This window comes from Pongo pygmaeus, chromosome 14 (genome assembly GCF_028885625.2).
Source record: "Pongo pygmaeus isolate AG05252 chromosome 14, NHGRI_mPonPyg2-v2.0_pri, whole genome shotgun sequence".
Classification (NCBI taxonomy): domain Eukaryota; kingdom Metazoa; phylum Chordata; class Mammalia; order Primates; family Hominidae; genus Pongo; species Pongo pygmaeus.
Window position 1 is genome coordinate 51,793,008 of NC_072387.2, and position 26,551 is coordinate 51,819,558.

At 39.0% G+C, this 26,551-nt stretch overlaps 1 protein-coding gene across 23 annotated transcripts in view; it reads right to left on the reverse strand.

Annotated features, from left to right (window-relative positions):
- ENOX1 (ecto-NOX disulfide-thiol exchanger 1) overlaps positions 1 to 26,551 on the reverse strand; it is a 570,778-nt gene that overhangs the window by 34,157 nt on the left and 510,070 nt on the right. For 18 of the 23 annotated variants that reach the window (XM_063650813.1, XM_063650807.1, XM_063650793.1 and 15 more), the window contains 2 exons: positions 20,894 to 21,001; positions 16,830 to 16,886 (listed from right to left, as the gene is read on the reverse strand). In XM_063650813.1, the coding sequence (XP_063506883.1) occupies positions 16,830 to 16,886; positions 20,894 to 21,001 (165 nt within the window). The remainder of the gene's footprint in view (positions 1 to 16,829; positions 16,887 to 20,893; positions 21,002 to 26,551) is intronic. The other 5 variants (XM_063650809.1, XM_063650810.1, XM_063650812.1 and 2 more) reach the window with 1 other exon arrangement.

Sequence of the window (26,551 nt, forward strand, 5' to 3'; positions counted from 1 at the left end):
AGACCCTCTAATATTACATCAAATGAATTTGTTACTACATAGAAAGGCCAGACCTCATGGGTGAAAATGACTGGCCATCATAAGGGTTTGGTCAGTACCCTGGGCCTGGAGTCAGCTAGAAGTCTATGAGGAATATATATGTATAGTGGATAGTGAAAAAAACTATGCAATGACTTTGGACATTTTACAGCCTTTCGGTCCCTAAATGCATTTATTGTAGTATCATTTTAAAATAACACAATTTCTTTAATCTCGTAGACTGAAGGAGGTAAGGAAGTTAATTTTTCATTTGTATCTATTATTAATGCTTTCAATGTTTTAAGTATTAACTTTTAATTTTTTTTGGAGACCAAACCATAAGCTTATAACCTTTTTCCTTTCTTTTCCAAAATATAAGACATATTTTCTAGTTGACTTTCTTAGTAATAACCTTTGTTTTCTCATTACAAATAAAAATATGTATTCACTGTAGAAAATACACAAAGTAAAGATTAAAAATTAACTGAAATTCTACTACCAAGATATAAATGCTATTAACATTCAGATATTTGCCTTTTATAGTTTATATATAACCCCCTCCCACATATACGTAACATATATATGTGTTTGCATATATACATGTATGTATATATTGTTGTTTAATTCTTATTTGAAAAATAGGATTATGATACATATATAGCCCCCAAGTAGAATATTCTACATAAAGGACAGAGACTTTGATAGGAAAGGATCATTTCAATTTCTTAATGTTTCCCATTAAATACTAAGAAGATCACTGCTGCCTGGATCATAACTTAATAATGACTATCACAGTTCACACCATGCTTAAATTGTGGTCTCAAGCTGGCAATTAAATGACTTTCTTTTGGTCTAGTTTTGTGACAGCCATGTTAAACAAAAATGATCTAAAAACGAGAAAAAAAAAATCCCTTTGTATCCAGTAACCCCATTCATTATTTAAACTGTTAAGCTGTAGTATTTTATTTTTAGTTTTACTACATGCCACTGTAGACATAACCAAATGAAAAAATACACTTTATCTCAAAAATAGCTGTGTGTTTCTCTTCAGTATGTAGAAAATGTAACCCACACTGCTATAGCTACTCAAGTCCACGCCCTTCACAGCCTGAAAAAGTACTAACATGAAAAATCTCCTCAACCAATAAAAACGGAGCAGCAAACAGAAGAAACTAAAGTGAAATACTTTTTAAAAATGTATGTATGTGCATCCAGAATTAGTCGGTTTGATTTATCTTGTATGATACTAACTCTATTGCTGGTAAAGATTAATTGTATTATGGTGCTCTTGGCATGTTATTTTCTCAGTTCATTTCTCAGTATGACATTTCTTATTTTTCTCTGCTACAAAGCACCCACTATCATAATTTTCACCTGCTGAGTTTATGTTACTAATGATAATATTAAAATTTAGAGGATTTTTTGACCTTTATAGTGGTAAATTAGGTCACAAAAATAGATGGGACACAATCTGATAAATGAGAAAGGGAAAGATTTGATTATTATTAAAGTAAAATCAAATTTTACAAGGTTTTCCTGGCCTACTGTGAGATCTTAGTAAACACTGAATATCTTCCTTCTCTCACACCCCCAAATTGAATTCTCTCTATTCACCGCTGCCTTGCATATGCCACACATGAGAACTATTCCAAGAACCAAGCGTTCCTGATTGCTTCTGCATGGTGCATTGGAGATCCTCTGATTATAAACCAAATAATAGTGGTGATAATAATACTAACAGCTTTTATTGAGTGCTTGGTAGATGGCAGGTGCTGGTCTCTTACTATCTCCATTTTACAGATTAAACACCGAGGCACAAGTATGCCTCACTGTTTAATCTGTAAAATGGAGATAATAATAGTAAGTAGCTTCCTTAAGTTCACACACCTGGAAGTTAGTGGCATCATGACTGGGCCCCAGGCAGTGATACCCCAGGGCCTTTAGTCCATGCTGCCTTCTGTCTGAATGATGTCTCAGGAAACTATAGCTTCTCCACTTGATTCAAGCCCTTGATCCCACCCCAGGTCTGTTCCTTACTGAGAAGCCTGCAGTCAGTCTTGAGTGAGTTCCCTTTTCAGTTGTGTGCCCTCTCTTCATTGGGCCATGTGCTCCTGGAGGACAGTGACTGCTCTGTGATCCAATGTGCTCCCAACAGGCGGCATTGTGCCTGTCATGTGGACTTGGATGGACCTTGTTAGGAGTGGCTAGTTATGGGTCCACTGATCTTTTTCGCATATTATCCAAATCAATGTGATTTCTTAAGAACCAGAGTCTCACAATTACTAATGATGTATTTTCTTTTGGGGGTTGAATGGCAGCAAAATTCAGCATTTGGATTAAATGAAGTATCTGTACACCTCAGTTCAGTATAATTTGATTGGAATTTATTAAGCCTCCTCCTCTTTTCATTTATTGAGTACCTACAATAAGGGTACATTTTGCGTTAAGACAACAAGATTCAAAGATGAATAATAGTGGTTCCTGCTATCAAAGAATGTAGGAGTCTATAGGGCAGCCAGCTATGTAAAATGTATTAAAATACAGTATGATATAAGCCATGTAAAATATATTAAATACAGTATGATATAAGCCATGACAAAGGAACAGCCAGGGTGCTGGGGAAGCCCAGAGTGGCACCTAGCCTGTCCTGGGGTGGACAGTTTGTGGAAAAGTATGGTCCACAGACTGGTAACACTGGCATTATCTGGGAGCTTACTAGAAATGCAAAATCTCAGGCCCCAGCTTGGACCTGCCCAATGGAAAACTCTAGGGTGGGGCCCAGCAATCTGTGTTTTGAAAAGCTATCTTTGATTCAATTGCTTATTAAAGTTTGAGAAGTATAGCCTCAGAGAACATAAGACTCATAGGTACAACAATTAGACAAGAAAACATACATCTAATTAAAACCTGTAAACTAAGAAAGTTGGATGATGTGATCTCTACCACCTCAGTTTTAACTGTCAGTCCACGAGACTTTTATACACATCTTAAAGTTAACTGGAGTGATGTGTGTTTATCTTCAAAATCACCTGCAGATAGTGTGCAGAAGAAAGATTTGTACTTCTCACCTAACCACTCCAAACAGATTCACAAGCTGGCTGAGGCTGCTGCACTTCCATCAATGCAATCATCAATCGATGAGTATTACTAATGTACCTACCTGCATAGGCTCATTACTGTGTTAGGTTCTGCAAGGAATACATACAAATTCTCCACTTTAAGGAACATGATTTGAGTCGGGGAGATAAGCCTGTCAGAAGTGGGTTGTTCAAGATGGTTGGAATGATGATAAATTGTAGGAATCTGGAGAAGATGGTGATTGATTTGGACTGATCTTAGGGTAAGGACCTAAGAAATGGGAATTGAGGTAGGCTTAAAAACAGGCAGAATTTGCATTGCAGACAAAAAGGGCGATAAGATAGATGGAGAAGCTGAGATATCAATACAAAATCTAATTATTTAGAATTTTTAATGAATGGTGCACCAAGCTGAATTTGACCTGTTGACTCAAGCCATTTATTCAGGAAATCAGGCCAACATTTTTTCTGAATACCAGGCTGATAGTTATTCTGTTTTTACCAAGGGGACTAGTTTGAATACTGTCATATAAAATGGTCAGGAATGATATATATGCTTACAGCTGTGAGACTTATATGTTATGCATATATGTGTGTGTGATTGTGTGTGTGTGTAGTGAGGGGGCAGAGAATTATACTGACACAGGTATTGGGGCTTGATATAGATTGTACTTGTATACTGTTCCCATAGTTTCAAGTCATCTTCCTAAAAGTTAGCATGGAAAGAAATTGCCTTTGCAAATTAGATTCTGCAAGTCTCAAACATAAGTAGCTCACCAGCGTACACTGAACAGTCTGGAAATTGTCCAGACAGAGAAAGCCACTGTGTAATCTCACAGAGAGGCTGACAGAACAATAGAAACGACGTGTTACTGAGCATCACAGCCACAGGTCTCCCCTGCAAGGACAGTTTCAAGATGGGAAAGCTGAGACTTTGAGGTTTTTCTTGGAAAAAAAAAATTAATAGATTTCTGCTCTATTAAGTGTTCCAAGCCCGGCGGAATGTTTTCAGGGGAACCTAGAGTTTTCAGAGAATGGCCTCCATATACCTGGCAAGGGGCTGCTGCCCAGAGAGGGTGACAGGGAAAGACTTCCCTGGCTCTGATGTCTGCACAGCTTAGAAATGCAGTCTTTTTTTTTTATTTTCTTCTTCAGGAAACTCTTGCTATCTTTCAATAAAAACATAATTTAAAACTGTAACAAAACATGTGAATGCCTTTTCCTTTGGGCAACAGCTTTCCTTCCAAATTCAACTTTTGCTCTGCCTGAATTAGGAACATGTGAAGGAGATGAACATTGACGTGCAGTTTGCTGAATTTGACATTTTGTGAGACCCTAGGTTAGATTTAAAGCCACCAGTGTGGGGTTCATAGTCTTGGAGGTTTGATTTAAATGCCCAGTTATAGCTGGTTACAAACAGGATGTCAGGTCCCCCTGGGCATGGTGGCAGGTCAGTAAGGAGGGAAGGTGTAGCTTCATTTGGTGGCCATGAACTCACAACTGGGGATGGTTCTCACTGTTAGGCCCCAGCAAGGGAAGGAGGGGGGGGTCTTCATCAGAGCTGGGGAGAGTTTTGAGGTTGGAAGGATTAGGGCACACTTCAGTTTGTTGCGGGAAATTTAAACATATTTATTGCCAAGTCCAATCTTTGTTTCCCCCAGGAAGACCACCAAACATGTTACTTGTAGACTGACATTTGAGCTTTTTTGCTTCCAATTCAAGAGCCTTATTTTAGGATAAGCATTTCATTAAGTGTGGATATTTGTACAACTGCAAACATACCTTTGATGCAAGCACATTTCACAGCTAGAATTGGCAGGAGAGTTGCATGATGGTGAAAACTGCTGCTCTGCCGCCTGCCAGGGTCAATTTAGAAGGGCTGACGTGCAGAGCACCGTGAAACTTAGGCAGCTCTTCCTGTTCCAGTCTTTCCTGCCTTTCTTCCCTTTTTTCTTCATTCTATCTTTGTACCTAATTTTTCCTTGTCATTTTCCTACATATTTCCTCAAAGAAATGCCACATCCCAGTGAGCTATGTGTCAATGAGATGGATGAGGTTGGAGATGAGCAGTGTGTGAAGAAATAGACAATGACTGCCCTTTGCAGCACTGCAGAACCATCCTGGGAGAGCTGGAGAGTACCAGGCAAGGAATCCTTGCCGAAGACCAGTGTCAAAGATGGAGTCAGACCAGCACGGGCTGGTGCATTTCACAACTCTCCCCTTCCTGGTCTCACATGTGGTTAGCAGAAATGAAGTGGTGTGGAAATCACTATGGAATATTTAATAATCTAAATCATAAAAACAAACGTCTAGGAAGCCCTATGGCTCCTGAGTAGCATACAGAACTAAGAGGAAGGGGAGTTCACCTGCTGGTGCATCCTTGCTCCTGGCTGTTTTTATACCACTAATCCTGGTGCCTTGTCCCCTCCCCTGCTGTCTTCATGAAGCACTAGGGTAATCTTCTGTTTCTGTCTACCTTTTGGGCTCCCGACTCTTTCCATAGATGCTACTGAATGTTCCTCCTGTTCCTTGTTGCTCAGGGTATCAGGCAGTGCTAAGCCATACCTCTTGTGAGGCAGGAATACTGTAATTGAGCCCTCTAGGTTTATTTGACTTTAAAATGATATTGCTTGCATGCAAGTCATGTCTGTATGTTTGTATATGCATCCCTTGTTGATGGTTTGGAGCTTACCTGAAACTTCTTGGCCATAAGTAGAAATAAATGCTTAATTTTGGGGTTGGGTTAGAACTCATTTTGTTAACTTTTAATTAATCACTCTTCTTAATCTCACATATTTTCTCAAGAGGATGGACAAGTCTCATTTGGGTATGGATGGCCATTAACCTTGGTCTGGGGTCCATACAGAGCATAGGCTCTAGAATCCCTAGGCCACAAAGAAGGTTCGGACATAGAGTTCACAGCACACGACCTCAAATAATATATCTAAGTATTGTTCTTCTAAATTATTTATGTAGTATATAAAATTTGCCTTTCTCTTCGAAATGCAAATATTATTGAGGTTATTTCCTTTCCTGTTGAGGAACTCAGTATCTTCTCTATGTGGTAATATCTAGCCATTATTATGGGCTGTTTATGTCATTATTTACCAAGTAGGGGCTTAGCTTTAATTAAAAAAAATCAGTGAATCTTCCTCTGTTCCTAAATTCCAATCAAGTACAAAAGCTTCCCTATTTATAAATTGCTTTAAATGATAGCTGAATTAACCAATACACTGTTAATATCTACTGCCTATTATCCATGAGAACAAAAACAAATAAGATTTTAAAGTCCAACAGCAGGGACTGATTAAAGAAATTAGAGTACATCTGTGGCATGAAATATTAGGCAGTCATTAAAAATCACAAAACAACTGATATCACAGAAAACACAAATGATCTTTAGAGTCTATTATGAATAACTATATACTAACAAATTGCAACACCTAGAAGAAATGGATAAATTCCTGGACACATATAATCTACCAAGATTGAACCATGGAGACATAGAAAACCTGAACATACCAATAATAAATAATGAGATTGAAGCAGTAATAAAAAGTCTCTTACAAAGAAAAGTTCAGCACCTGATGGCTTCACTGCTGAATTCTACCACGTATTAAAAAAGAAGAACAAATAGTAATCCAACTGAAACTATTAAAAAAAACCACAGGCCAATATTCATGATAAACATAGATGCAAAAAATCCTCAGCAAAATACCAGCAAACCTAATTCAGCAACAAATTAAAAAGACCATTCACCATGACCAAGTGGGATTCATCCCAGAGATTCAAGGATGGTTTAACATATGCAAATAATAAAGTGGTACATCACATTAACAGAACCAAGAATGGAAACCATATGATGATTTCATAGATGGTGAAAAAGCATTTGGGAAAATTCAACATCTCTTCGTGATAAAAACTCTCAACAGACCAGGTATAGAAGGAACATACATCAAAATAATAAAGACCATATATGACAAACACAGTTAACGTCATACAAGATAGGGAAAAATGGAATGTGTTTTTCCTCTAATATCTGGAAAAAGATGAGAATACCCATTTTACCACTTTTACTCAGCATAATACTGGAAGTCCTACACAGAGCAATTAGGCACGTGAAAGAAAGAGCACCCAAATTGGATGGAAGAAGCCAAATTAGCCTTGTTCACAGATGACATGATCTTATTATTTAGAAAACCCTAATGACTCCGCCAAAAAACTGGTAGAACTGATGAATTCAGTAAAGCTGTAGGATACAAAATCAATGTACAGAAATCACTAGTATTTATATATGCCAACAGCAAACAATCTGAAAAATCAAGAAAACTCATTTATAATAGCTAAAAAAATGTAAAATGCCTAGGAATAAGTTTAAGTGAAGAAGTAAAAGATCTCTACAAGGGCAGTTATGAAATACTGATGAAGAAATTGAAGATTACACAAAAAAATGGAAAGATATTCCATGCCCATGGATTGGAAGAACTGATATTGTTAAAAAGGTCAATACTACCTGAAGCAATTTACAGATTCAATGCAATCGCTATCAAGATACCAGTGACATTCTTCATAGAAACAGAAAAAAGTCCTAAAATTTACATGAAACAACAAAAGATCCCAAATAGCCAATGCAGTCCTGAGTAAAAAGAACTAAGCTACAGGCATCACATTACCTGACTTCAAAATATACTATGAAGCCACAGTAACTAAAACAGCATGCTACTAGCATAAAAACAAACACATAAGACTGTTAAGAGTAGAGAACCTAGAAATAAATCCATGCATTTATAGCCAACTGATTTTCAACAAAGGTGTCAAAAACATAGATTGGGGAAAGGACAGTCTTTTCAATAAGTGGTGCTAGCAAAACAGTATGCAGAAGAATGAAACTAGACCCCTATCTCTCACCATGTACGGAAATCAAGTCAAAATGGATTAAATATGTAAATGTAAGACCTGAAAGTATGAAACTACTAGAAGAAAACATTGGGGAAATGCTCCAGGACACTGGTCTGCGCAAAGATTTTTTGAGGAAAACCTCAAAAGCACAGGCAGCAGAAGCAAAAATAGACAAATGGAATTACATCAAGCTAAAAAGTATTTGCACAGCAAGGGAAACAATCAACAAACTGAAGAGCCAACCTACAGAATGGGAGAAAATATTTGCAAACTCTCCATCTGACAAGTGATTAAGAACCGTAATATAAGGAATTAAAACATAAGGAACTCAATAGCAAAAAGACAAATAATCTGATTAAAAATAGGCAAAATATCTGAATAGACATTTCTTAAAAGAGGATATACAAATGGCCAACAGTTATATGAAAAAAGAAAGATGAACATCACTAATCATCAGAGAAATGCAAATCAAAACCACAGTGAGATGTCATCTCACCTCAGTTAAAATGGCTTTTACCAAAAAGACAAAAAATAATGGATGGCGGTAAGGATTTGAAGAAAGGGGAACCCTAGTATGCTGTTAGTGGGAATGTAAATTAGTAGAGCTGTTGTAGAAAACAGTATGGAGTTTCTTCAGAAAAGTAAAAATAGAGCTACCATATGATCCAGCAATCCCATTACTGGGTATATATTCAAAAGAAAGAAAATCAATATTCCAAAGAGATATATTGATATATTGCAGTACTATTCACAATAGTCAAAATAAAGAATCAACCTAGTGTCCATCATCAGCTGAATGGATAAAGAAACTGTGGCATATATATACACAATGGAATACTATTTAGCCATACAGAGAATGGAATCCTGTCATTTGCAGCAACATGAATGAAACTGGAGGTGATTACGTAAAGTGAAATAACCCAGACATAGAAAGTTAAACACCACGTGTTCTCACTCGTATGGGGGAGCTAAAAAAGTGGATCTCATGAAGATAGAGAGTAGATTGGTTGCCAGAGTCCAGGCAGGGTTAAGGTTAGGGATGAAGAGAGGTTGATTATTGGGTACAAGAATACACTTAGATAGAATAGAGTTTGATAGTTCAGTAGGTTGACAAGAGTTAACAGTAATCTATTGTATATTTCAACATAACTAAAAGAGAAGAATTTGAGTGTTCACAGACTAAAGAAAAGCATTTAAGGCAAATGATATCCAATTGGCCTGATTTGATCATTATTCATGATATGAATATATGAAAATATCACAGGTAGCTGAAAATATGTACATCTATTATGCCCTGATAAAATACATTTTAAAAACCTATTTAATAACATGGGCAAATGCTCATTATTGATAAAGAAAAATGTAGGTTGTAAAATTGTCCATATGATATGCTATAAATTTGATAAAAATGTATATACATGCACATAAACAAAGATAATGGAAACAGAAAGAAGTAGAAACTAATTTGTGAGTGGTGAAGATGGCAAATGGTTATCTTTTTATTTTTTTCTGCATTTCTACATTTTCCACAAAAAGAAAATGGTACTTAGGGAAAACAGTATTTATGCATATTTATATGTATGTATATTGGCTCTATAAAAGTTACCAAACTCCATTCAAAACAATTGCTTTTGCATTTATCTCTGGTAGGATTATCATGAACCTTTCTGGAGGAGGACATTCTGTCTCCAAAATGGGTAACTTTTGTTCAGATCTTGGTTTTATTTATATAGGTATCCATGTCCATGTCAGACCATTTCATACAGCACTGAAATTTGTTTCCTTTGCCTGATTTTCTCTAACCTGGCCTGGAGGAAGAAGGTATTTTCACTTCTCTAAACTCAATCTGTCAGCTTTATTAAACCTGCTAATCCTGTTACATGCTCCAAATTCACTAATGACCAAGCAGGTACCACCAACTCCGGCCCTGATAAAAAGGACAAACTTCTAGCCCCAGCCTCCAGCAGTGGAAACATAGTCAGTTGGCATTGAGGTGTCTGGGAAGGAAACTTCTCTGAGCCTTGACTGGATACAAGAACACTCACCATGAACCAGCTTCTGTCTGTTTTTGACAGCAGTTCCCTCTCTAATCCTTCCTTGGAGCTCTGTATATGCTGGGATGGGGGTGTCCTAACAAGGTCCCTTTGCAATCATTGACCTTTTCAAGAGTGCTGGGTTGGGACATGTGTGGATTTTTTCAGATGGAACTATGGGTTTCACAGTGAATTGCAGCACATGCAGTTAATTCACAGCAGAAAATGTAGTGAAACAGCTGGAAGAAGGCAGCTGCATAGGGGCAGGGGTTGTAGAGGGAGAGTAGGGTTAGAGGTGGGGAAGGGAACATTGGCAGGAGAAAAGCAATAATGTTACAGGGCTATAACTGGGAGAGAAGAGCAAGTTCTGGGTATGAGCATTTAATATGTGGACAGGGTAATATATTCAATAGGGTAAAGGAAATATTAGTCCATGAAAAGTCCACCTTCTTGACTTCAGGCATCTGCAGAGCAAAGGTGACCTCAGACATCTACAGATATGGGCCCATCCCTCTCTAAAGGGAAGACAAAGTGGCTCCTGATTTTCCAGTTGAGCTTTTTTGGAGGCCGTAAAGTTCTCTGTACCACTCATTGTGCCCCACTCCTACTAGACTCTTCTCCCAAGCCTACCATGGAGCCAGTCCTTCCAAAAAAGGTCTCGTCTCCAGAGGATTGCTGGAAAAATACAAATAAATTACTTCAAGCTCATCATTCCCACTGTGATACTGACCTGCAGGCAGAGAATGAGTCCTGATGGAATGAAACAGGACTAGCTGGTTTTGGTAAGTGAAAGGCATGATGACTTGGAGTCAGCTCCATGTGGGGGCAGAAATCACATCTTTACTACTCACCACAGGGTCTCCAAAACCTTGCCCAGTGCCCAGTGTGTCAAGGCTGGGTAACAGTAATGTCTAACATGTGCTGATCACATCAGCACTGCAAAGCAAAGCTCACAGTGACCCTATGAGGTAGGTATGGTTATTACCTTTATTTTGGAGGTGAACAAAATGGAGGTGCAGGGGTTCAGTGTATGGCTCAGGGTCACCCAGATTGAAACTGGACTGCTTCATGTCCGGATCTGTTCTTAACCTCTACACTCTGCTGCCTCCCTCAATGAATGTTCTACCAAGTAGAAAGTGATGTCAGGCTGTGTGGGGGCACAAATGAGGTCTCTGTACAGGTCACGGGCAGCAAGGAGGAAGGCTGGAAGGAGAAACATATGGAGCAGGATGCAAGAGCTGCAACACCTTTGGTCCCATGCTAGTATTTGCTGGGCTCAGTCCTGGTGGGTCTGGGCTCATTTTCCTTTTTTTTTTTTTCTTTGAGACAGAGTCTTGCTGTAGCCCAGGCTGGAGTGCAGTGGCGCGATCTCGGCTCACTGCTACCTCTGCCTCGTGGGTCCCAGTTCAAGCAATTCTCCTGCCTCAGCCTCCCGAGTAGCTGGGATTTACAGGCATATGCCACCATGCCCAGCTAATTTTTGTATTTTTAGCAGAGACAGGGTTTCACCATCTTGGCCAGGCTGGTCTTAAACTCCTGACCTCGTGATCCACCTGCCTCAGCCTCCCAAAGTGCTGGGATTACAGGTGTGAGCCACCGTGCCCGGCCTCATTTTCCTTTTGATAGAGCTGTGGGTTGGGGTGAGGAAGGTGTGAAACCTTATATTTGTCCCTTTCTGTTTTGTCTGCTCCTCTCCCAGTTCAAGATCGGGGCCCCTAAGACCAGGCAGCAAGTTCTGGGAAGAAAGAATCCAGCCTGAGTTGTTTTTTACCTTTAGAAAATACGGTCCCATTCTTTCGTAGAGGTTGTCTTTTTCTTTTTTGCCTTGTTTGGTACATCAGTATGTATTCTCTCTCACACCTCCCTACCTAAAGGGTGGAAGCTACACTCAGAAACTGAGCAGAGGACTCAGCACATGCAGAGGTTCCCTCACATACATCATTAAAATACATGGTAAACGATAGCCTTCTGCTGTGCTGTACTAAACTTGAAGAATGTTCTTTACACATATCTCTTCCATACGCTCCTAACGTCTTTACTCTGACAGATTTAAAGACAGCTCCAAGGATTTACTTTCTTAAGGAGGTGACATGAAAAACTGAAAAGTCTTTTTTCTTTTGTGTTTTTGTTTGTTTTATTGGTGGATGGGAAGGGTGTTCTGTTTGACAGTGGCAACCTTCAGCGTCACCAATTAAACCTCTTTACAAATTGCAAATGATTTATTTAACCCCAGTGTGGGAGTGTGAATTGAGCAAATAGAGGAATGTGAGGTAGCAACTTTCCTATAACAGAAACAAGGATGGGAGGAGAGAAAATTCATGGAAAGCTTTTAGATCAAATTGTTTTAAACATTGCTGGCTGAAGCTGTCACTGCATTTCATTCCTCCTACCTGATCCTACAGTTCTCCCTCCCCATCCTTCCCCTTCACCAGACACACACATGCAAGGATCATAGGTGGTGATCCTGCTGGGAAGAAGGTCATCAAAAAAGATGCAAGATAAGAACATGATATATATATATATTTTTTTACAATTTAAGATGTCGATATCTGTTATACATAATTACCAGGGACCAGGTTAGTTATTCAGCAGTCCTAGGAACGTGGAAATAGCTCAGAGACAGAGATGAAAAGAAAATTTATAGGTTTGCTTTCCAGGAAAGAAAATTGGGTCTGAAACAACTGAAATCCTTAAAGGAACTGGAATACAGGTTAGTTTTAAATTTGGTTACACTTAAATAGTTGACTTGCCTATCTGTCGTTAATATATCCAGTTCCAAATACAAAGAGAAAACAACCAGCAGGTGTGAGCGTGAACTGCGCAAGTCCTCTTGGAGAACAAGGCCTTTGCAGTTGACTTCAGTTTCTGGCCCTAACAGTTTTAAATCTGCTTTCAGAAAACTTTTCTCCTGGGCATGTCTTCTCAGAAGATCTTGTGATAAGGGGAAAGGGTTGGGCTTTTTAAGGGTGTGTCTGTTTTGAGACCTCAAGCATGCTGGGCAATGTGTTGGTCAGATCCTGGTGGTACACAGTAGAACGTAAAAACAACAGAAAAGTAATACTAACAAACAGACCATAAGCTAGATGAGTCTTGAGACTAAGACAAATGAGGAAATTCAAGACTCTATGTATCATTTAGTGGATTCCTTCAGGACGACTAATAGATACTACAAGGGTGCAGCAGCCGTACCGGCATTCTGAATGCCAGGCAATTCCAGAAGTTTGAAGCTCCCTGTCAGACTCCACCACACAGCTATTAATATACAGAAACCCCCAGAAACAAATATGAGATGCACCCAAGATTTATGGATATGTTAATTACAGAATTATTTATAATAGCAAAAACAGGAAGTTAAATGCCTGACACACAGGCGTGTAGTTCAATTATATCATATCTACATTATACAGCCATTAAAAATCATGTCTTTGAGGAACATTTGGTGACAAGAAAAATATTTATGGTATAATGAAAAATCAAAAAGGTACAAAACTGAAGACAAGATGATAGTTATTTATTTATTCATTTATTTATGGGCTTTTCCCTCTGGTCATATACATGACTAGAAAAAAATAAAGTGTTAATGGTGGTTATCTCTGAGTAATGAGATACCAAGATTTTTTTTCCTTACCCCTATAATATTCTTTTCTTTCTATAATTTGCAAGCTTCAAACATACTTTTGTTTTTTATAATAAAACAATAGTGGTTTTAAAAAAACAATTGTCAGCTCTCACAAGAACACTCAGCTAAGTTGGCACCAGTCCACTGTATAATTGTTATTAATAAATGATAATGCATGAAATTCCTGCCCCCAGATGTAAATAGTTATAATGAAAAATAATTTATTTGTCTCAGACAATAGCCTTTGGGCCAGAGGCTTTAAACCTTGTGTTCTGCCTTAAAATTCATCCTGCCAAAAGTCCTGTCTGCTATATTAAATACTTTTTTATTTGTTGAGACAGGGTCTCGCTCTGTCACCCACGTTGGAGTGCAGTGGTGTGATCTCAGCTCACTGCAACCTCTGCCTCCTGGGCTCAAGTGATCCTCCTGCTTCAGCCTCCCAAGTAGCTGGTACTACAGGTGCGCCATGTTGCCCAGTCTGGTCTTGAACTCCTAGGCTCAAGAGAACCGCCCACCTCAGCCTCCCAAAGTGCTGGGAATACAGACATGAACCTCCACACCCAGCCTATATTAAATACTATTGATGCATGAAGAGAGAATTAATACTTGTTGAGTGTGTACGCTAGACTTGGTGTTAATATGGTTTCATTTAACACAAATGAGGAAGGTGAAGTTCAGAAATAACTTGCCTCAGTCACATGGCTACTCAGTGATCAAAGTGGATTCAAACCCTCTCAGTCGGGTTTGAAGGCCTCGTCTCTTTCGACCACCACAAGGCTGGTGGCAACTTCAGATGAGACGTAGACTTCATTTCAGACATTTAAGAATAGATTTGCAAAATATGTTGCCAGTGCTCCTAATGTGAGGGCAAAATAATTGATGATTATTTCTTTTCTTTCACATGCCCTAGTGGAGGTACTGGGGAAACTGCCAAAAGGAGACAAAGTTCAGACAGAAAAGAGGATAAGCGAGTAATCCACCAACTGGGAAACCCCTGATAAAACAGGCAGTGATTGTAAAGATTAGCCCAGCCCTCTGCCTAGGGAGGGAGGTGGCCAGCCGCAGTGACTGGCAAGGACTGTCAGGCTCTGTTACTCACAAATATCTCCCCCACCCCCTAGGTCAAGGTGCTGCTCTTCCTTCCTACTGGGCCAGAACCCCATCTCTCAACAGTCATTGCTTCCAGTTGATTACAAAGCCTACATCATAGACTCTAGACAGGTATCTTAAAAAAGCTGAAAACTTTCCTGTAGAAGGGACAAAGACCTCGAAGATTATCTCACTTTACTTTTTCCATTGAATAATAAATGACTTTTAAAATTTTTCAAAAAGGGCCTATGGGCTAGATACTGTGTTAGGCCTGTCTTTACATGTATCATCTAATTCAATCAGCAGATCAATTTATAATCAAAACATCTTAGCTAGAACCTCACAATTACAAGTACTTCCACATACATTATCTCATTTGCTTCTCACAATAAGCCTTAAGGAAGGCAACGTAGGAGTTATCCCCATTTTACAAACTAGGAAATTGAGGCCCACTGCCACTTTGTCTGCCTTATTGGAACAGACAGCAGCTTCCCTGGAAGCCACAGAGGGACTGGCCGTATGTGGAGTGGATATGAAGGTTTTGGTTGAGAATGTGGCAGCCATGTGTCCCTGGAAGACAGGGTGCTGAAAAAGGGTTTTAGGGTAAGGATGGGGGTCATGAATATGAGAGTGGAAAGATAAACTATGTCTCACAACATTGCCTATGGGGAGCTCTGTAAGAATGGCTTCCTCCTCTGGCTTTCCACTTTCTCAATCCTATTCACTCCCCAAAACCAAACCCAAGTCCCACAGATCCAGGAAACCTTTCTTGATTATCTAGCACAAAGAAACCATACGGGTAACACCTTAAGGTTTTCCCAGGCCTTAGCTCATTACAATATTATGACATGTTTCTGAGATAGGCTTTGCCATTCTTTTTACAAGTGAGAAAAAGGAAGCTCAGAGAGGTTAAGTAACTTGTCAGGCTGACACATTTAATAAGCAGCAAAGTCTGGATTTCAAATTACATCACATCATAGCTGCCTCAACTTCTTGTATACTTATCATGTCCTGTATCTTGTCATGTGTTTCTTAATTCATTAACTCAGTTATAAGTTCCCCGAGGGCAGACAACTAGTCTTATATTTCTTTGTAACCCCCATTTCTGTTCCCCTAGAACTTAGCAGAGCACTATGAGCACATAAGTCCTCAATAAACATCATATGTTAAATATCTGCTGGGTAGGAACAATAATGATTAAGTGGGATTTTTTTGATACTCTGAATATTAGGCTCTCTGTTGTATATAATTAAAACAAGAGTGAACAAGAAATATATAATTTCTCCTAGCTCTAGTGTAATCAGGCATTCATTATCATGTCTAATTCTGTGTTCGGTGAAAAGAACTGCTTAGTAAGCATTTTCTTTGATGAGGATAATCAAATACAGATATCAGAGAGATTTAAAAAAGACAAAATCATCAAACATATGGAGAGGCAATGATCTACATGGTATAATATTCCATCTGAGACTAAAGAACTTTCAAGGCAAAAAGAATACTTGTTTACTTTTTGACAATTGGATATTCAAGGAACACTAAGAGAGGAAGTCACAGTGTAACTGGGATCTTGTACCATCACACATTATTCTCTATCAAGAAGATGGATGCACTGTGCTACTGTTCTGGGTGAGGAACAGAGAAGGAGTACACTTCAAGGGCTATTCTGAGAGAAGGGGTTTGCTCTGAGATCTTTTCAGCATGTCAGTCATTTAGGTACCACCTTCGCTGGCAGGCAAACTTAATGAATATACATGCAATGCGCAACTGATTACCCTGTCGGGTCTCTTTCTATTTCCCTCCCAGTATATCATCAGTTACAGTTTTGGAAATACAAAGAGCTCAAACAGACTAACTGAAATTATAATTTTTGATGGTGGGGATTAGCTCACAGACTTCTAAATTGACATTTGATAAACTAGGCTAACAATAGCAGTGCCTGTCAATCACATTTTCTTGCCAAACCCTATATATTAATCTTAAGCTGCTGAGAGGCAGAGCTGCTGATTTCCTTTATGTGGTAGATAAAGTGCTACATCCCCATGTGTTCAACCAACATCAAGCAAGAAGAACAAATACCAGGTTTGTGGTACCTACATTTGAATCCTCATGGCTGTGGCCATTGGTCTCGACCAATTCCTTGGTACCTTTTAACTGCAAATTTTAAGGAAAAACAACACAAAACAAAAAAATGAATAAGCAAGCAAATCTCTTAAGTATATCATCTTGTTAACTGATTCATCTGAGGTTGCATTTTATAAAACTTCCAATGAGGTAAAACAGATGTAGCACATATTTCTAATGAGCCTTATTGGAGCCAGTTTGAGACCAATATTTTATGAAGTTTGATGCCTGGCAAAAGAATAAATGGGTCTTGGTCATTATTTTTTAAATAATAAGATTAGAAAGCAGTTCCATAGGCATAAAATGTATAAAATCGGTTCTTAAGAATAATAAATGATTTCATTTCCTAGTTGGATTGCTATGAATTTAAACCCTGCAGTGTTTGCAAGTTGCCACCAGCAAAATGATGTTATATTAACGATTATTTGTGAATGATGCATTTTCAGCTGCTTTTAACATGCTATTGTGCTACTAGACAGGTCCTCCTTGAGAATATATTTGAATGACTGACATCTCTGGAGGACTAAAGATGGTTGCTTCTTTGGTAGAGAAAGAGTTTGGATGACATCTCCTTGGCCGCTGAGGCATTAGAAGAAATGATATTTCTCTAATGAGATTTTTAACAGTGAATATTTGAAAACATTTCTCTTTCTCGGAGACTTAGGAGTAATCAGTTATAAGGAGGTTTCAGGAAACCTTTAGTTGTCATTTTATCCTATCCTGATGCAAAACAGACATTTAGAATCAGACGGCAAAGGAAGAGGGTGAGCTGGCTTGCAACTGTTTTGCCAGTATTTTTTCCTGACTTAGGAAAGCAGCATCTCTTCCATTATCTTTTTTATGCCTAATACAAAGTATTCATGGTAGGAAAAAATACTTAAGATTTGAAAGAAAATCAATGCACATATACCACCAATGTGTTTGATTCATAACATTGGTTCCTTCTGGCTACCTGTGCATATTAAAATGAAAGCTTCTTTAGTTTTTTAAGGCCAGTCTTAAACTCCCAGCAAAAAAAAGCCCTACCCACTCCACGCCAAAGAAGGGGTTTTGCCAAAGGAATGGCAACATGAAGAAATTGAGGATCGGGTAGTTGATTATGGACCAAAGGCTCTTTGGCTCATTTCCATATCACACCCACTTAAGAAAAAAGTCTGCCCACTGTTCTCTAGGGCAACATCATTGGTGGTTCTACACACGACAGACACAGGGGAGCATGGGCGATGTATGGCATATTTGACAATGCAGAGGTGTGCCACAGTGATAGGAATACTGTCTATTATCACAGGACACAAAAGGACTTTTTAAAATCCCCTCACTCTTTTCCTAGCTGAGAGTTTCTTATTGTAGGTATCCCTCATCTTCCTCTTCATCAACCGCTCTGCTCATCCCACCTTAGGTCCTGTAGCTTGTGCTCCCATGAGTTCGAGGGGGGTTAGCTCAGAAGGTCTTGTTCTTTTTCAGCAGAAGTAGAGGACTATTTTGTGAATGTCTGTTCCACCTTTACGTGTTTACCAACATAAATGTGCCAGTTGCTCTCCTCCCTTTTAAATAAACTCCATTCTTCCCATTCCATGATGTCCTCTAACTCTGCCGTCGCTTTTTCTGCTCCTGTTTATTCCCCCCTTACTCCCTGTCTCCTGGCATTGTTCACTCCGCTGTGCTCCACTGCCAGAACCACGGAGGAAACCCCTCCCCACTGCAGCTCCCCACCTCTCCTTCCTCGAGCTGCAGCTCCAGGACAGCTGCTGCTTTGTTCTTCTCTCTGCTCCCTGTTCTTCTCTCCTTTAGCTGCTACTCTCCCCCAGGTAGGGCTGAACATCCTGTCTGATGAAACTGAGGTTTGTGAACAAGCTCCAGAGGTAGGAAGCTATCCTCATTGTAAAGGAGATGAAAGGCAGGAGTCAGTGAGGCCTGGAGGGACCTAGAAAAGCTGCATCTTCGCAAATGGGAAGACTGAGAGCTTAGGGGTTAGCCTGACCTTCCCTGGAGGGGCTGGGGCCTGAGGGTGGGAAAGGTCTGCCCTCAGGACCTATCCTTTCTTGTCAGGATTCCCAGCATGGGGCAATCCTGTGAATAGCAACATTCCAAATCTGCAGAGCAGGATGTATGTTTCCCTGCATGTGTCCATTTGTTTAGGCCACATCTATGTGGGCACTGAAACTGTTTACGCATGGAGTTACTCTACACAAATCCAAAGAAAGCCTCAAAGGCAGTGGTCAGTGGAGGTGAGAGGTGTCATCAGTGCACATCTGTGTGTGGGTGCAGGGACATGGAAAGAAACCTGTACCCTGCATGGCCCCCTTTGCAAGAACCACTAAGGGGTAGCAGGTGAGGGGCTCTTGGACAAACAGCTTGGTAATGGCACCAGCACCCAAAAACATTTGGTGTCAGGCTTAAAGATTCTTGGTATTTTTGCTTGGAAAGAGCTATCCCATTTAAATTAATATTGCAGATTTAAAATTCTTCTCAATTGTATTTTCTAGGTCTTTAATGATTTTAGCTGTTTCGAATCTTCTTCACGTTCTCTTTTTTTAAAATAATGGAGAGTGAAGTGTGATGTTTCACCTATACCTGTGTGTGCTCTGCTCTTTAAAAATGTACACCGTAACAAGACATATCAATACTTTCAGCAAAACTCAGAATCTATTTTTATGACCAGGGTTTGGACTTCAAAATAAAGGATTTGAGTCATTTAGAGAAAAGAGAAATTCATCCCTCCCCACTCCAGTCAAAGCTATCTAAAAGAAAAAAAATCAGGGTGACAGCAGAAAACAACAAAAGCTCAGAGCTATATCTGGTTGATTTGGAGCAAATTTGGACCAACTCAGTTCCACTTTGCTGGGAGTCTTTTCACAATATAACAGTGGAAAGCACAGTGATTTCAGGTCTCCTCAACTGCAGGTCATTGTGAATTCAGTCAACTAGATTTTTCATTTCAATCTATTATATCTGAAATCATACAGAGTCAGCCTCAGTACAAGTTACTGAATTCATCATAAAGATAATTATTAGTTTTATAAAGCATTTTCTTCCAAAGCTATAAAGGTTTATAAACTAATATCTGTACTTTTCTCTCACAAATCCCTCATACCTTTGGGAGAAAATAACTAAAAAGATATTTTCTGGACCCCAAACCATTAAAAAAAAAATCACTCATAAAGTGACATAGACCTGACTTTATATTTTCTCAAATGTCACCTTTGAAGTTATGTATACAGTGTAAGGTTATTTATACAATATAAAACCATGATGTGTGTGAAAAGTTTAAAACAATCTGCATTTGATTACACACAGAGGGTTGGGGTTACTGTATGCAACTTTTTCCTTCAAATTACCATTCGTACATTGTTGGCAGCAAGTGAAGGCCAGAAATAGGAAGGCATTTCAAGAGCTCTCCTGGCTCCTCTCATGTAGACAGTGGGCTTAGATTTCACTCTGCTGCCTGCCAAGTGTTCCATCTTACCCTGCTGTAAGACAATACTTCCAATCCACTTATCAATGTCAGGCCACACTTTTGTATCAAAGAAAGCCAGAATGAAATGATCAGATTTACAAACTTCATATAAAAGGTCTGTTGCTCACCATGGTTAGATAAGTACCCTGATGCACAGGGAAGATATATTTTAAATGTTGCTATGAATCAGTCCTTGTTCATGTGTCTGCAGGAGTCTCATGGGTTATGCTGAACTCATTTTCCTCACTGTTAGACTTAAGAGGAAACCAGCTGCTTACTTTGAAACATACCTCATTGCCAGTATTTTGAAACTTTATCAAAATTTGGTTGTCTTCTGGAAGAAACTTTCACACAACACTGGCAGGCTTGGGCAATCTAAACAAGTATAGGAGTGAGGATAGTGATGCTGGGAATGAGGTTATAAATTCCTCATAGCAAAGCTGCTAGGAAGTTTGACAGGGTTCAGACTAATTGTACTGCAAATTACTTTCAGTAAATGTTTGCACGGGTGACGCACGAGGGAGGTATGCAATGGGGTGTTTGGACTGATTCATAAATCAGAGCTGTTTCATTCACTTACTTGTTCCTGCAGGACTTTTAGTAACGCTTGTGTATGGGACTGCTCTTCCTTTGCTTGTTCCAATTCTGACTTTTTGTTGTTTAACTCCTCCTGGATGGTTAGCAATTGCTGTGAAATTAAAGGATATTTAGCATAAGTAGGATTGAAGGCCAGGTGATTTAAAAATATCCACAATACCCATTCAAAATTATGAGTAAAAGATGTTTACAAGTCTTGAAGCTTAATTCAGACCTCAGTTGACCTTGTGTGTTTTCCGCACTAAATATCAAGGGCATTGCAGTTTTGACACACTGTTAGGTTGTTTGTGATACTGATGCACAAAACTTGTTTTCATATTTGTGAAGGCATCATTATATTCCTTTGAGCAAATGCCTATTTGTAAAACTATATAGGATAGTGCTAATACATTACATTCATAGATGAAAAAATTTTAATATAGTCAACTTGTCCAATGTTGCTTCATTTCACATATTACAGTAAAGCTAGCTTTACAGTAACTCTATAAAGCTACTTTGCCAAGTGGCTGGGACCACAAAAGATCTTTTTACTTTCTCTGTTATGATGGTGATGTTTTATTAGATCAGCAGGACTGAAGTCCAAACTGCAATCAATATATCAGCTGAGAAAACTGCTGATATAAACTGTCAAAACATTAAGCTATGGCCTACACTGCTATTTTTAAGCAGGGCCACTGAAGGGATTTTTGTAAGCCCTGAGCTTCCCTTGCCCTATCAACTTAACTCATGTGAAGGCTTTCCTCGTCTGCCAAAAGCACAGCGCTGTGCAGTGCGAATTCTTTGGGACATGGTGATATGTTAATATACACATAGGCTGGAGAATACATTCAAGAGCTGCAAAACAGGCCCTGGAAATAGCTCTGACTATTCAGAGCTTCTTGACAAGAAAGGACTAGTTTGAAAAGACAGAAGTGCATTTCTTCTGCTACTGTACATAACAATTGCTTTACTAATGATCTGAAAATGTTAGTGGATTCCTGCCATGAAGAGACCTGTCTCCAATAGCCAGGCTACTTCTTCAGGGCCTTGACAAGCTGGCTGCAGAGCTGCCTGGCCAGTTCCTAACCATCAAAGCCTGGAGAAACACTGGCACTGGATTTCTCAAGCTTAAACCTACCAACTGGAAGGATTAAATTAAATCTCCAAAACTACTGGTTTGGGGGAATTTTGCAGGGTAGGAAGTACTCAGAAAAACACACTGTGCTTTCCCTGGGGCTTGCTTGTTCTGCTAACTACTGTGGCACTGGGTATAAATGTAAGAACCTACTTTGGTAGCATAAACAGTGATTTCTTGTAATTTTCTAAAAGCTCAGTGTGTCCTATTTCACCACCTGCCCGTGGAATAATCAATCACATGTGAGGTAATGTACACATTCCACATGCGCTCACTTAACAATTTGTGGGATTTAATTGTGCATCACTGATTAAAGTACAGAAACCAAGGAGCCCATTTTGCACTTTGGCACACTGACAAGCACCTACATTGTGTCCAGACCGTGGGGAATGGCTCTGTTCCTTCATTCGCATTCCTGACTGGCCCTAGAACAGTTCCAAAGGGAACTGGTGCCCTGACTTGGATAATGCTGAGTGAATTTTACTTCATGAGACGATTTCAAATCCAATCCTTAAACCTCTTTTGAAAAATGAGCCAAATGAAAGATAGGAAGTTGTCTTCAAAGGTAGGTAGCTTATGTTTGCTTATTGCAGCACTTGAGGTGGCAAAACCAAAAATAACTGATGCCCAGAAGAAGGGAGGTGGACATTAATAATGGTGTATCTGTATCATCAGACACTATGCAGCCATTTAAAATGAAGTTGCACAAATGTCTTCTAATGACACAGAAGAAGCTCAAAAAGCACTGCTCAGCAAAAAATACATTCAGGTTACAAAATTTAACTTTGCAGCATATTCATAGGAAAGGATCTAGATGCTATCTCTGGGTGGGTGGGTTCATGGATCTTTCTTTTTTGCTTGTCAGTTTTCTGGTATATCTGTAACACATACTGCTTTAGTAATGAGAAAAAATCAAATGAATTTAAGATTGGGGAAGAACAAAGAAAGGAATACTACTTGGACACCTCTCTCAGCTATTACCAATACTGTGAATAAATAAGAGGGAGAAGTGCATTGGAGTCTTCATTTCATCCACACACTTACAACTCTTCCTTCTATTAAAACACACACACACACACACACACGCGTGTGTGTGCATATACACCCCTTTCTCTTGACCACTCTTCTTTTAGCCTCCCTCTTATCTCATCCATTCTTGGATTCACACTTTTTAAATGAAATGTCTTCCCTCTCATCAGTGCTTCCTTTTCTTCTTATGTGTCAATGATGTAGTGTCTAGATTTTTATTTCAATGTGTTTTTCCAAAACATATAGTCATTGTTTTGTGTGTATTTGTATGTGATATTATGTTTCTTATTGTTTACTATGTTTTAAATTAGCATTATGTTTTTAAGATCCATCCATGTTACTATTTTTTGTTAATAAATGAATTTATTAAAAAATCTAATAGATTTTCCCCTTTTATTCCCCAAATGTGCTATACATAAGGAAACTTTGAAATTCCTTGAGATTTCACTGAGCTTGATTTATTATTATTTTTTATTATACTTTAAGTTCTGGGATATATGTGCAGAACGTGTAGGTTTGTTACATAGGTATACACTTTACTATTTTATGTGTCTAATCCATGCTTCTGATGGGGTACATCCACCCCATTTTACCCAACCCACTCTGACAGTGAAGGCCATTCAGATTACCCTAATTCTTCCCGCTGTATACAAGCCTGCAATGGAACATGCTAGTGCAAGTTCCCTTATGGCCCTATGGGAGGATTTCCCTGGGATGCATATCCAGTGGTAGAGTGAATTTGGCAAAGCTGCTCTCTGGGATGGTTATGCCAGTCTACCTGCCTGTCAGTGGTGTGTAAGAGCTGCTGTGCTCTACTGAATAATAACACTAAAAGCATTGTTCAGCTTTCTAATTGTTGCCAGTTTAATAGAACACCAAGATTCTTCATCTTTGAAAAATTTTATACTTCTTTGATTCCCTGTGATTTTAAGCATCTTATATACTTGCTAGCTATAGGGGTTTATTTATAATTTTTAAAATAGTCAAGAGCAGTGGTTCTGAATTCTGACTCTCCATTAACATTATCTGGGAAGATTTTCAAAATAATACTTATTTCTGGGCCTGACAGAAGAACAATTAACTCAGAATATTGGGAGGTGGGACCCAGGCACTGACCATTTTTAAAACACCTTCACAGGTAATTATTCTAATGTGTAACTGGGGATGAAAACCACTGTATCCTGAAACGCTTATTTAATCTTGCTTATTTAATTTTCAGTCTACTATAATGTGACTTTAATCCCTAGTACTCTACTCAAACTGTTCTCACTACAGTCACCAGTGCCTTGCTAATTGGCAACTAGTATTCCAGGTTCTTTTCTTCTCACTACACGCTCTCTCCAGGGGATCCTATTCACGCCCATGGCTTTAACTACACATCACATGTGCTGGTGCTTTACAACACTGCCTTTACAGCCTCTGCCTCTTTCTTACCACCTACCAGACCCTTCACTTCCTGTGTTTCCAACTGTGCCCACTGGCACACTACCCTTCCCACCCCAACTAGTCTAAACCTCTTCCCCTGGTATCCAGAGTTAAAACCTTGAAGTCAACGCTGGCCCTTTCATCAGCTTCACAACCTCTTTGCCGGTTCCTTGACCTTTTCTCCATCCCATCCTTGCTGTCATAGTAAAGGCTACCATCTCCTGTCCTCTGGGTTCTTCCTGTTCCCCCTGCCATTTACCCGACACTCCTGAGAGAGTTGACTTCCTATGAATTAAAGTGCTCCCATGATTAAAAGTACTGTGAATTCTCTAACCCCTATAGATAAAATCTAAACCACTAAACTCATCCTTCCCCAGACATGCCAGCTGCTTCCATGACTTACGACAAGTTTACCACTCAGAATTCTGCCTGGCTGATTCCTACTCATTCTTTAAGCACCACCTCAAATGTTGCTTTTGGCCCAAGATCAACTCAGATGATGCCTTTGTAAAATTGAAAAGAGCCCCATCCTCTCTAGGTAGAGACAATCCCTCACCAGGCATATGGTTGGGCACTGGCTTTGAGGCTTGATTTCATTCCCACTTACCCCTTTGGCCTGCTGCTCTTGTCCAGGGCAGAACCTACACTATGAAATGTGGTAGCCTTGGGTTCTTCCTCCATAAAAATGTTCTCTAATCACTGAAGCAAAGTTAGTTCATCTATCTTCTTGCTCCCAAAGCACTTAATACAGTATACTGCATTTCATATCTGTCTCCCCAACCAGACTACATTCACCAATATTAAGGTCAAAGATTAGGTTACCTCTAATATATAATAGCTGCTGAATGAATAAATGAATAAATGAAGGGATAAATGAATGTTTGCTCTTGTTTCCCCACTTCTATGGGATTAAACCATGATCCAACAACAAACAATAAAAAAAACCCCACCAAAACAACAACAAAAACAACCCTCCAAAAAACCACCTGAGGAATGATAAACTACAAATGTATTGTTCTAAACATATGGATACATAAAACTTTTTGAGGAAAACAGCAGTTTCATTTAAGACATTTTGATTCATTACTTGGCAGTTCCAGATATCCTTTTTAATCTGAAAAGAAATATTTCTCAACAGGCTAAGGAAATCGAATCAATGAATTTATAATTACGTAATTTATTCTTCAAGTTTCACCACAATAAGAACAAAATCACCACTATCAGAAAAATAAAATCACTCCTAGACTGTTTTCTGCATTCTACAAAGTTAATGTGCTCTTTTGTTTTCAAGGTATAAACTCATAATCTAATATTTATATATTCAAAACGATGGTGATTCAAAACTGCCACTCTTCATTTGACTAGAGGTCCTATAAAAACAGGGAAGTAGTTCACAACTAGATGATTTAAGTCAGCCTTTCTGGTCTTTTTCACTTGCAATTTATGAGTCTCTATAATATTCTTTCCAGTTTGAATTTTTAAGTACTAAAGTGCCTCAATTATAGAAGTTCATAAGCAGCTAGAACTTAATCAGAAGAGTCTCTTGGTTGGATTGGCTGATGGCAGCATAATTTTAACATTTGAGAGTGTGGCATTAAACAGATGCACTATTACATTCTTTGGTGGTTACAATTGAGTGTGTTCCAATTAGACAATTATCCATATGCCAATCAAGTGGAAACACTTGGGCAGACCATAAGCACGTAAATAAATGCTGTACCTGACACATCTTGATATTTCCAGGCCACTGATTTAATGGGAAGCATTTGTAATGCTCTTTGGGGATGCAGACTTCAGTATGTAATGGGTCTTTCTTTCTGACAAATTCAAAGAGCATTACAAATGTTATTTGGAGCCCTAGAATAAGTGAGGTCACATTTCCATTTTTACAGATGGGAGAATCATGGGCACATAGAGATTAAGTCATGTATCCAAGGTCATGCTGTCTGGGAGAGACCTACCACTTGCACAACTCAATTTTCCTACCTCAACCCATGGTTTCTATCCTGGCAATCACACTGCACTGTGAATTTGGAATGGAAATCAGAACATGCCAAACTTAAAATCCTCCTA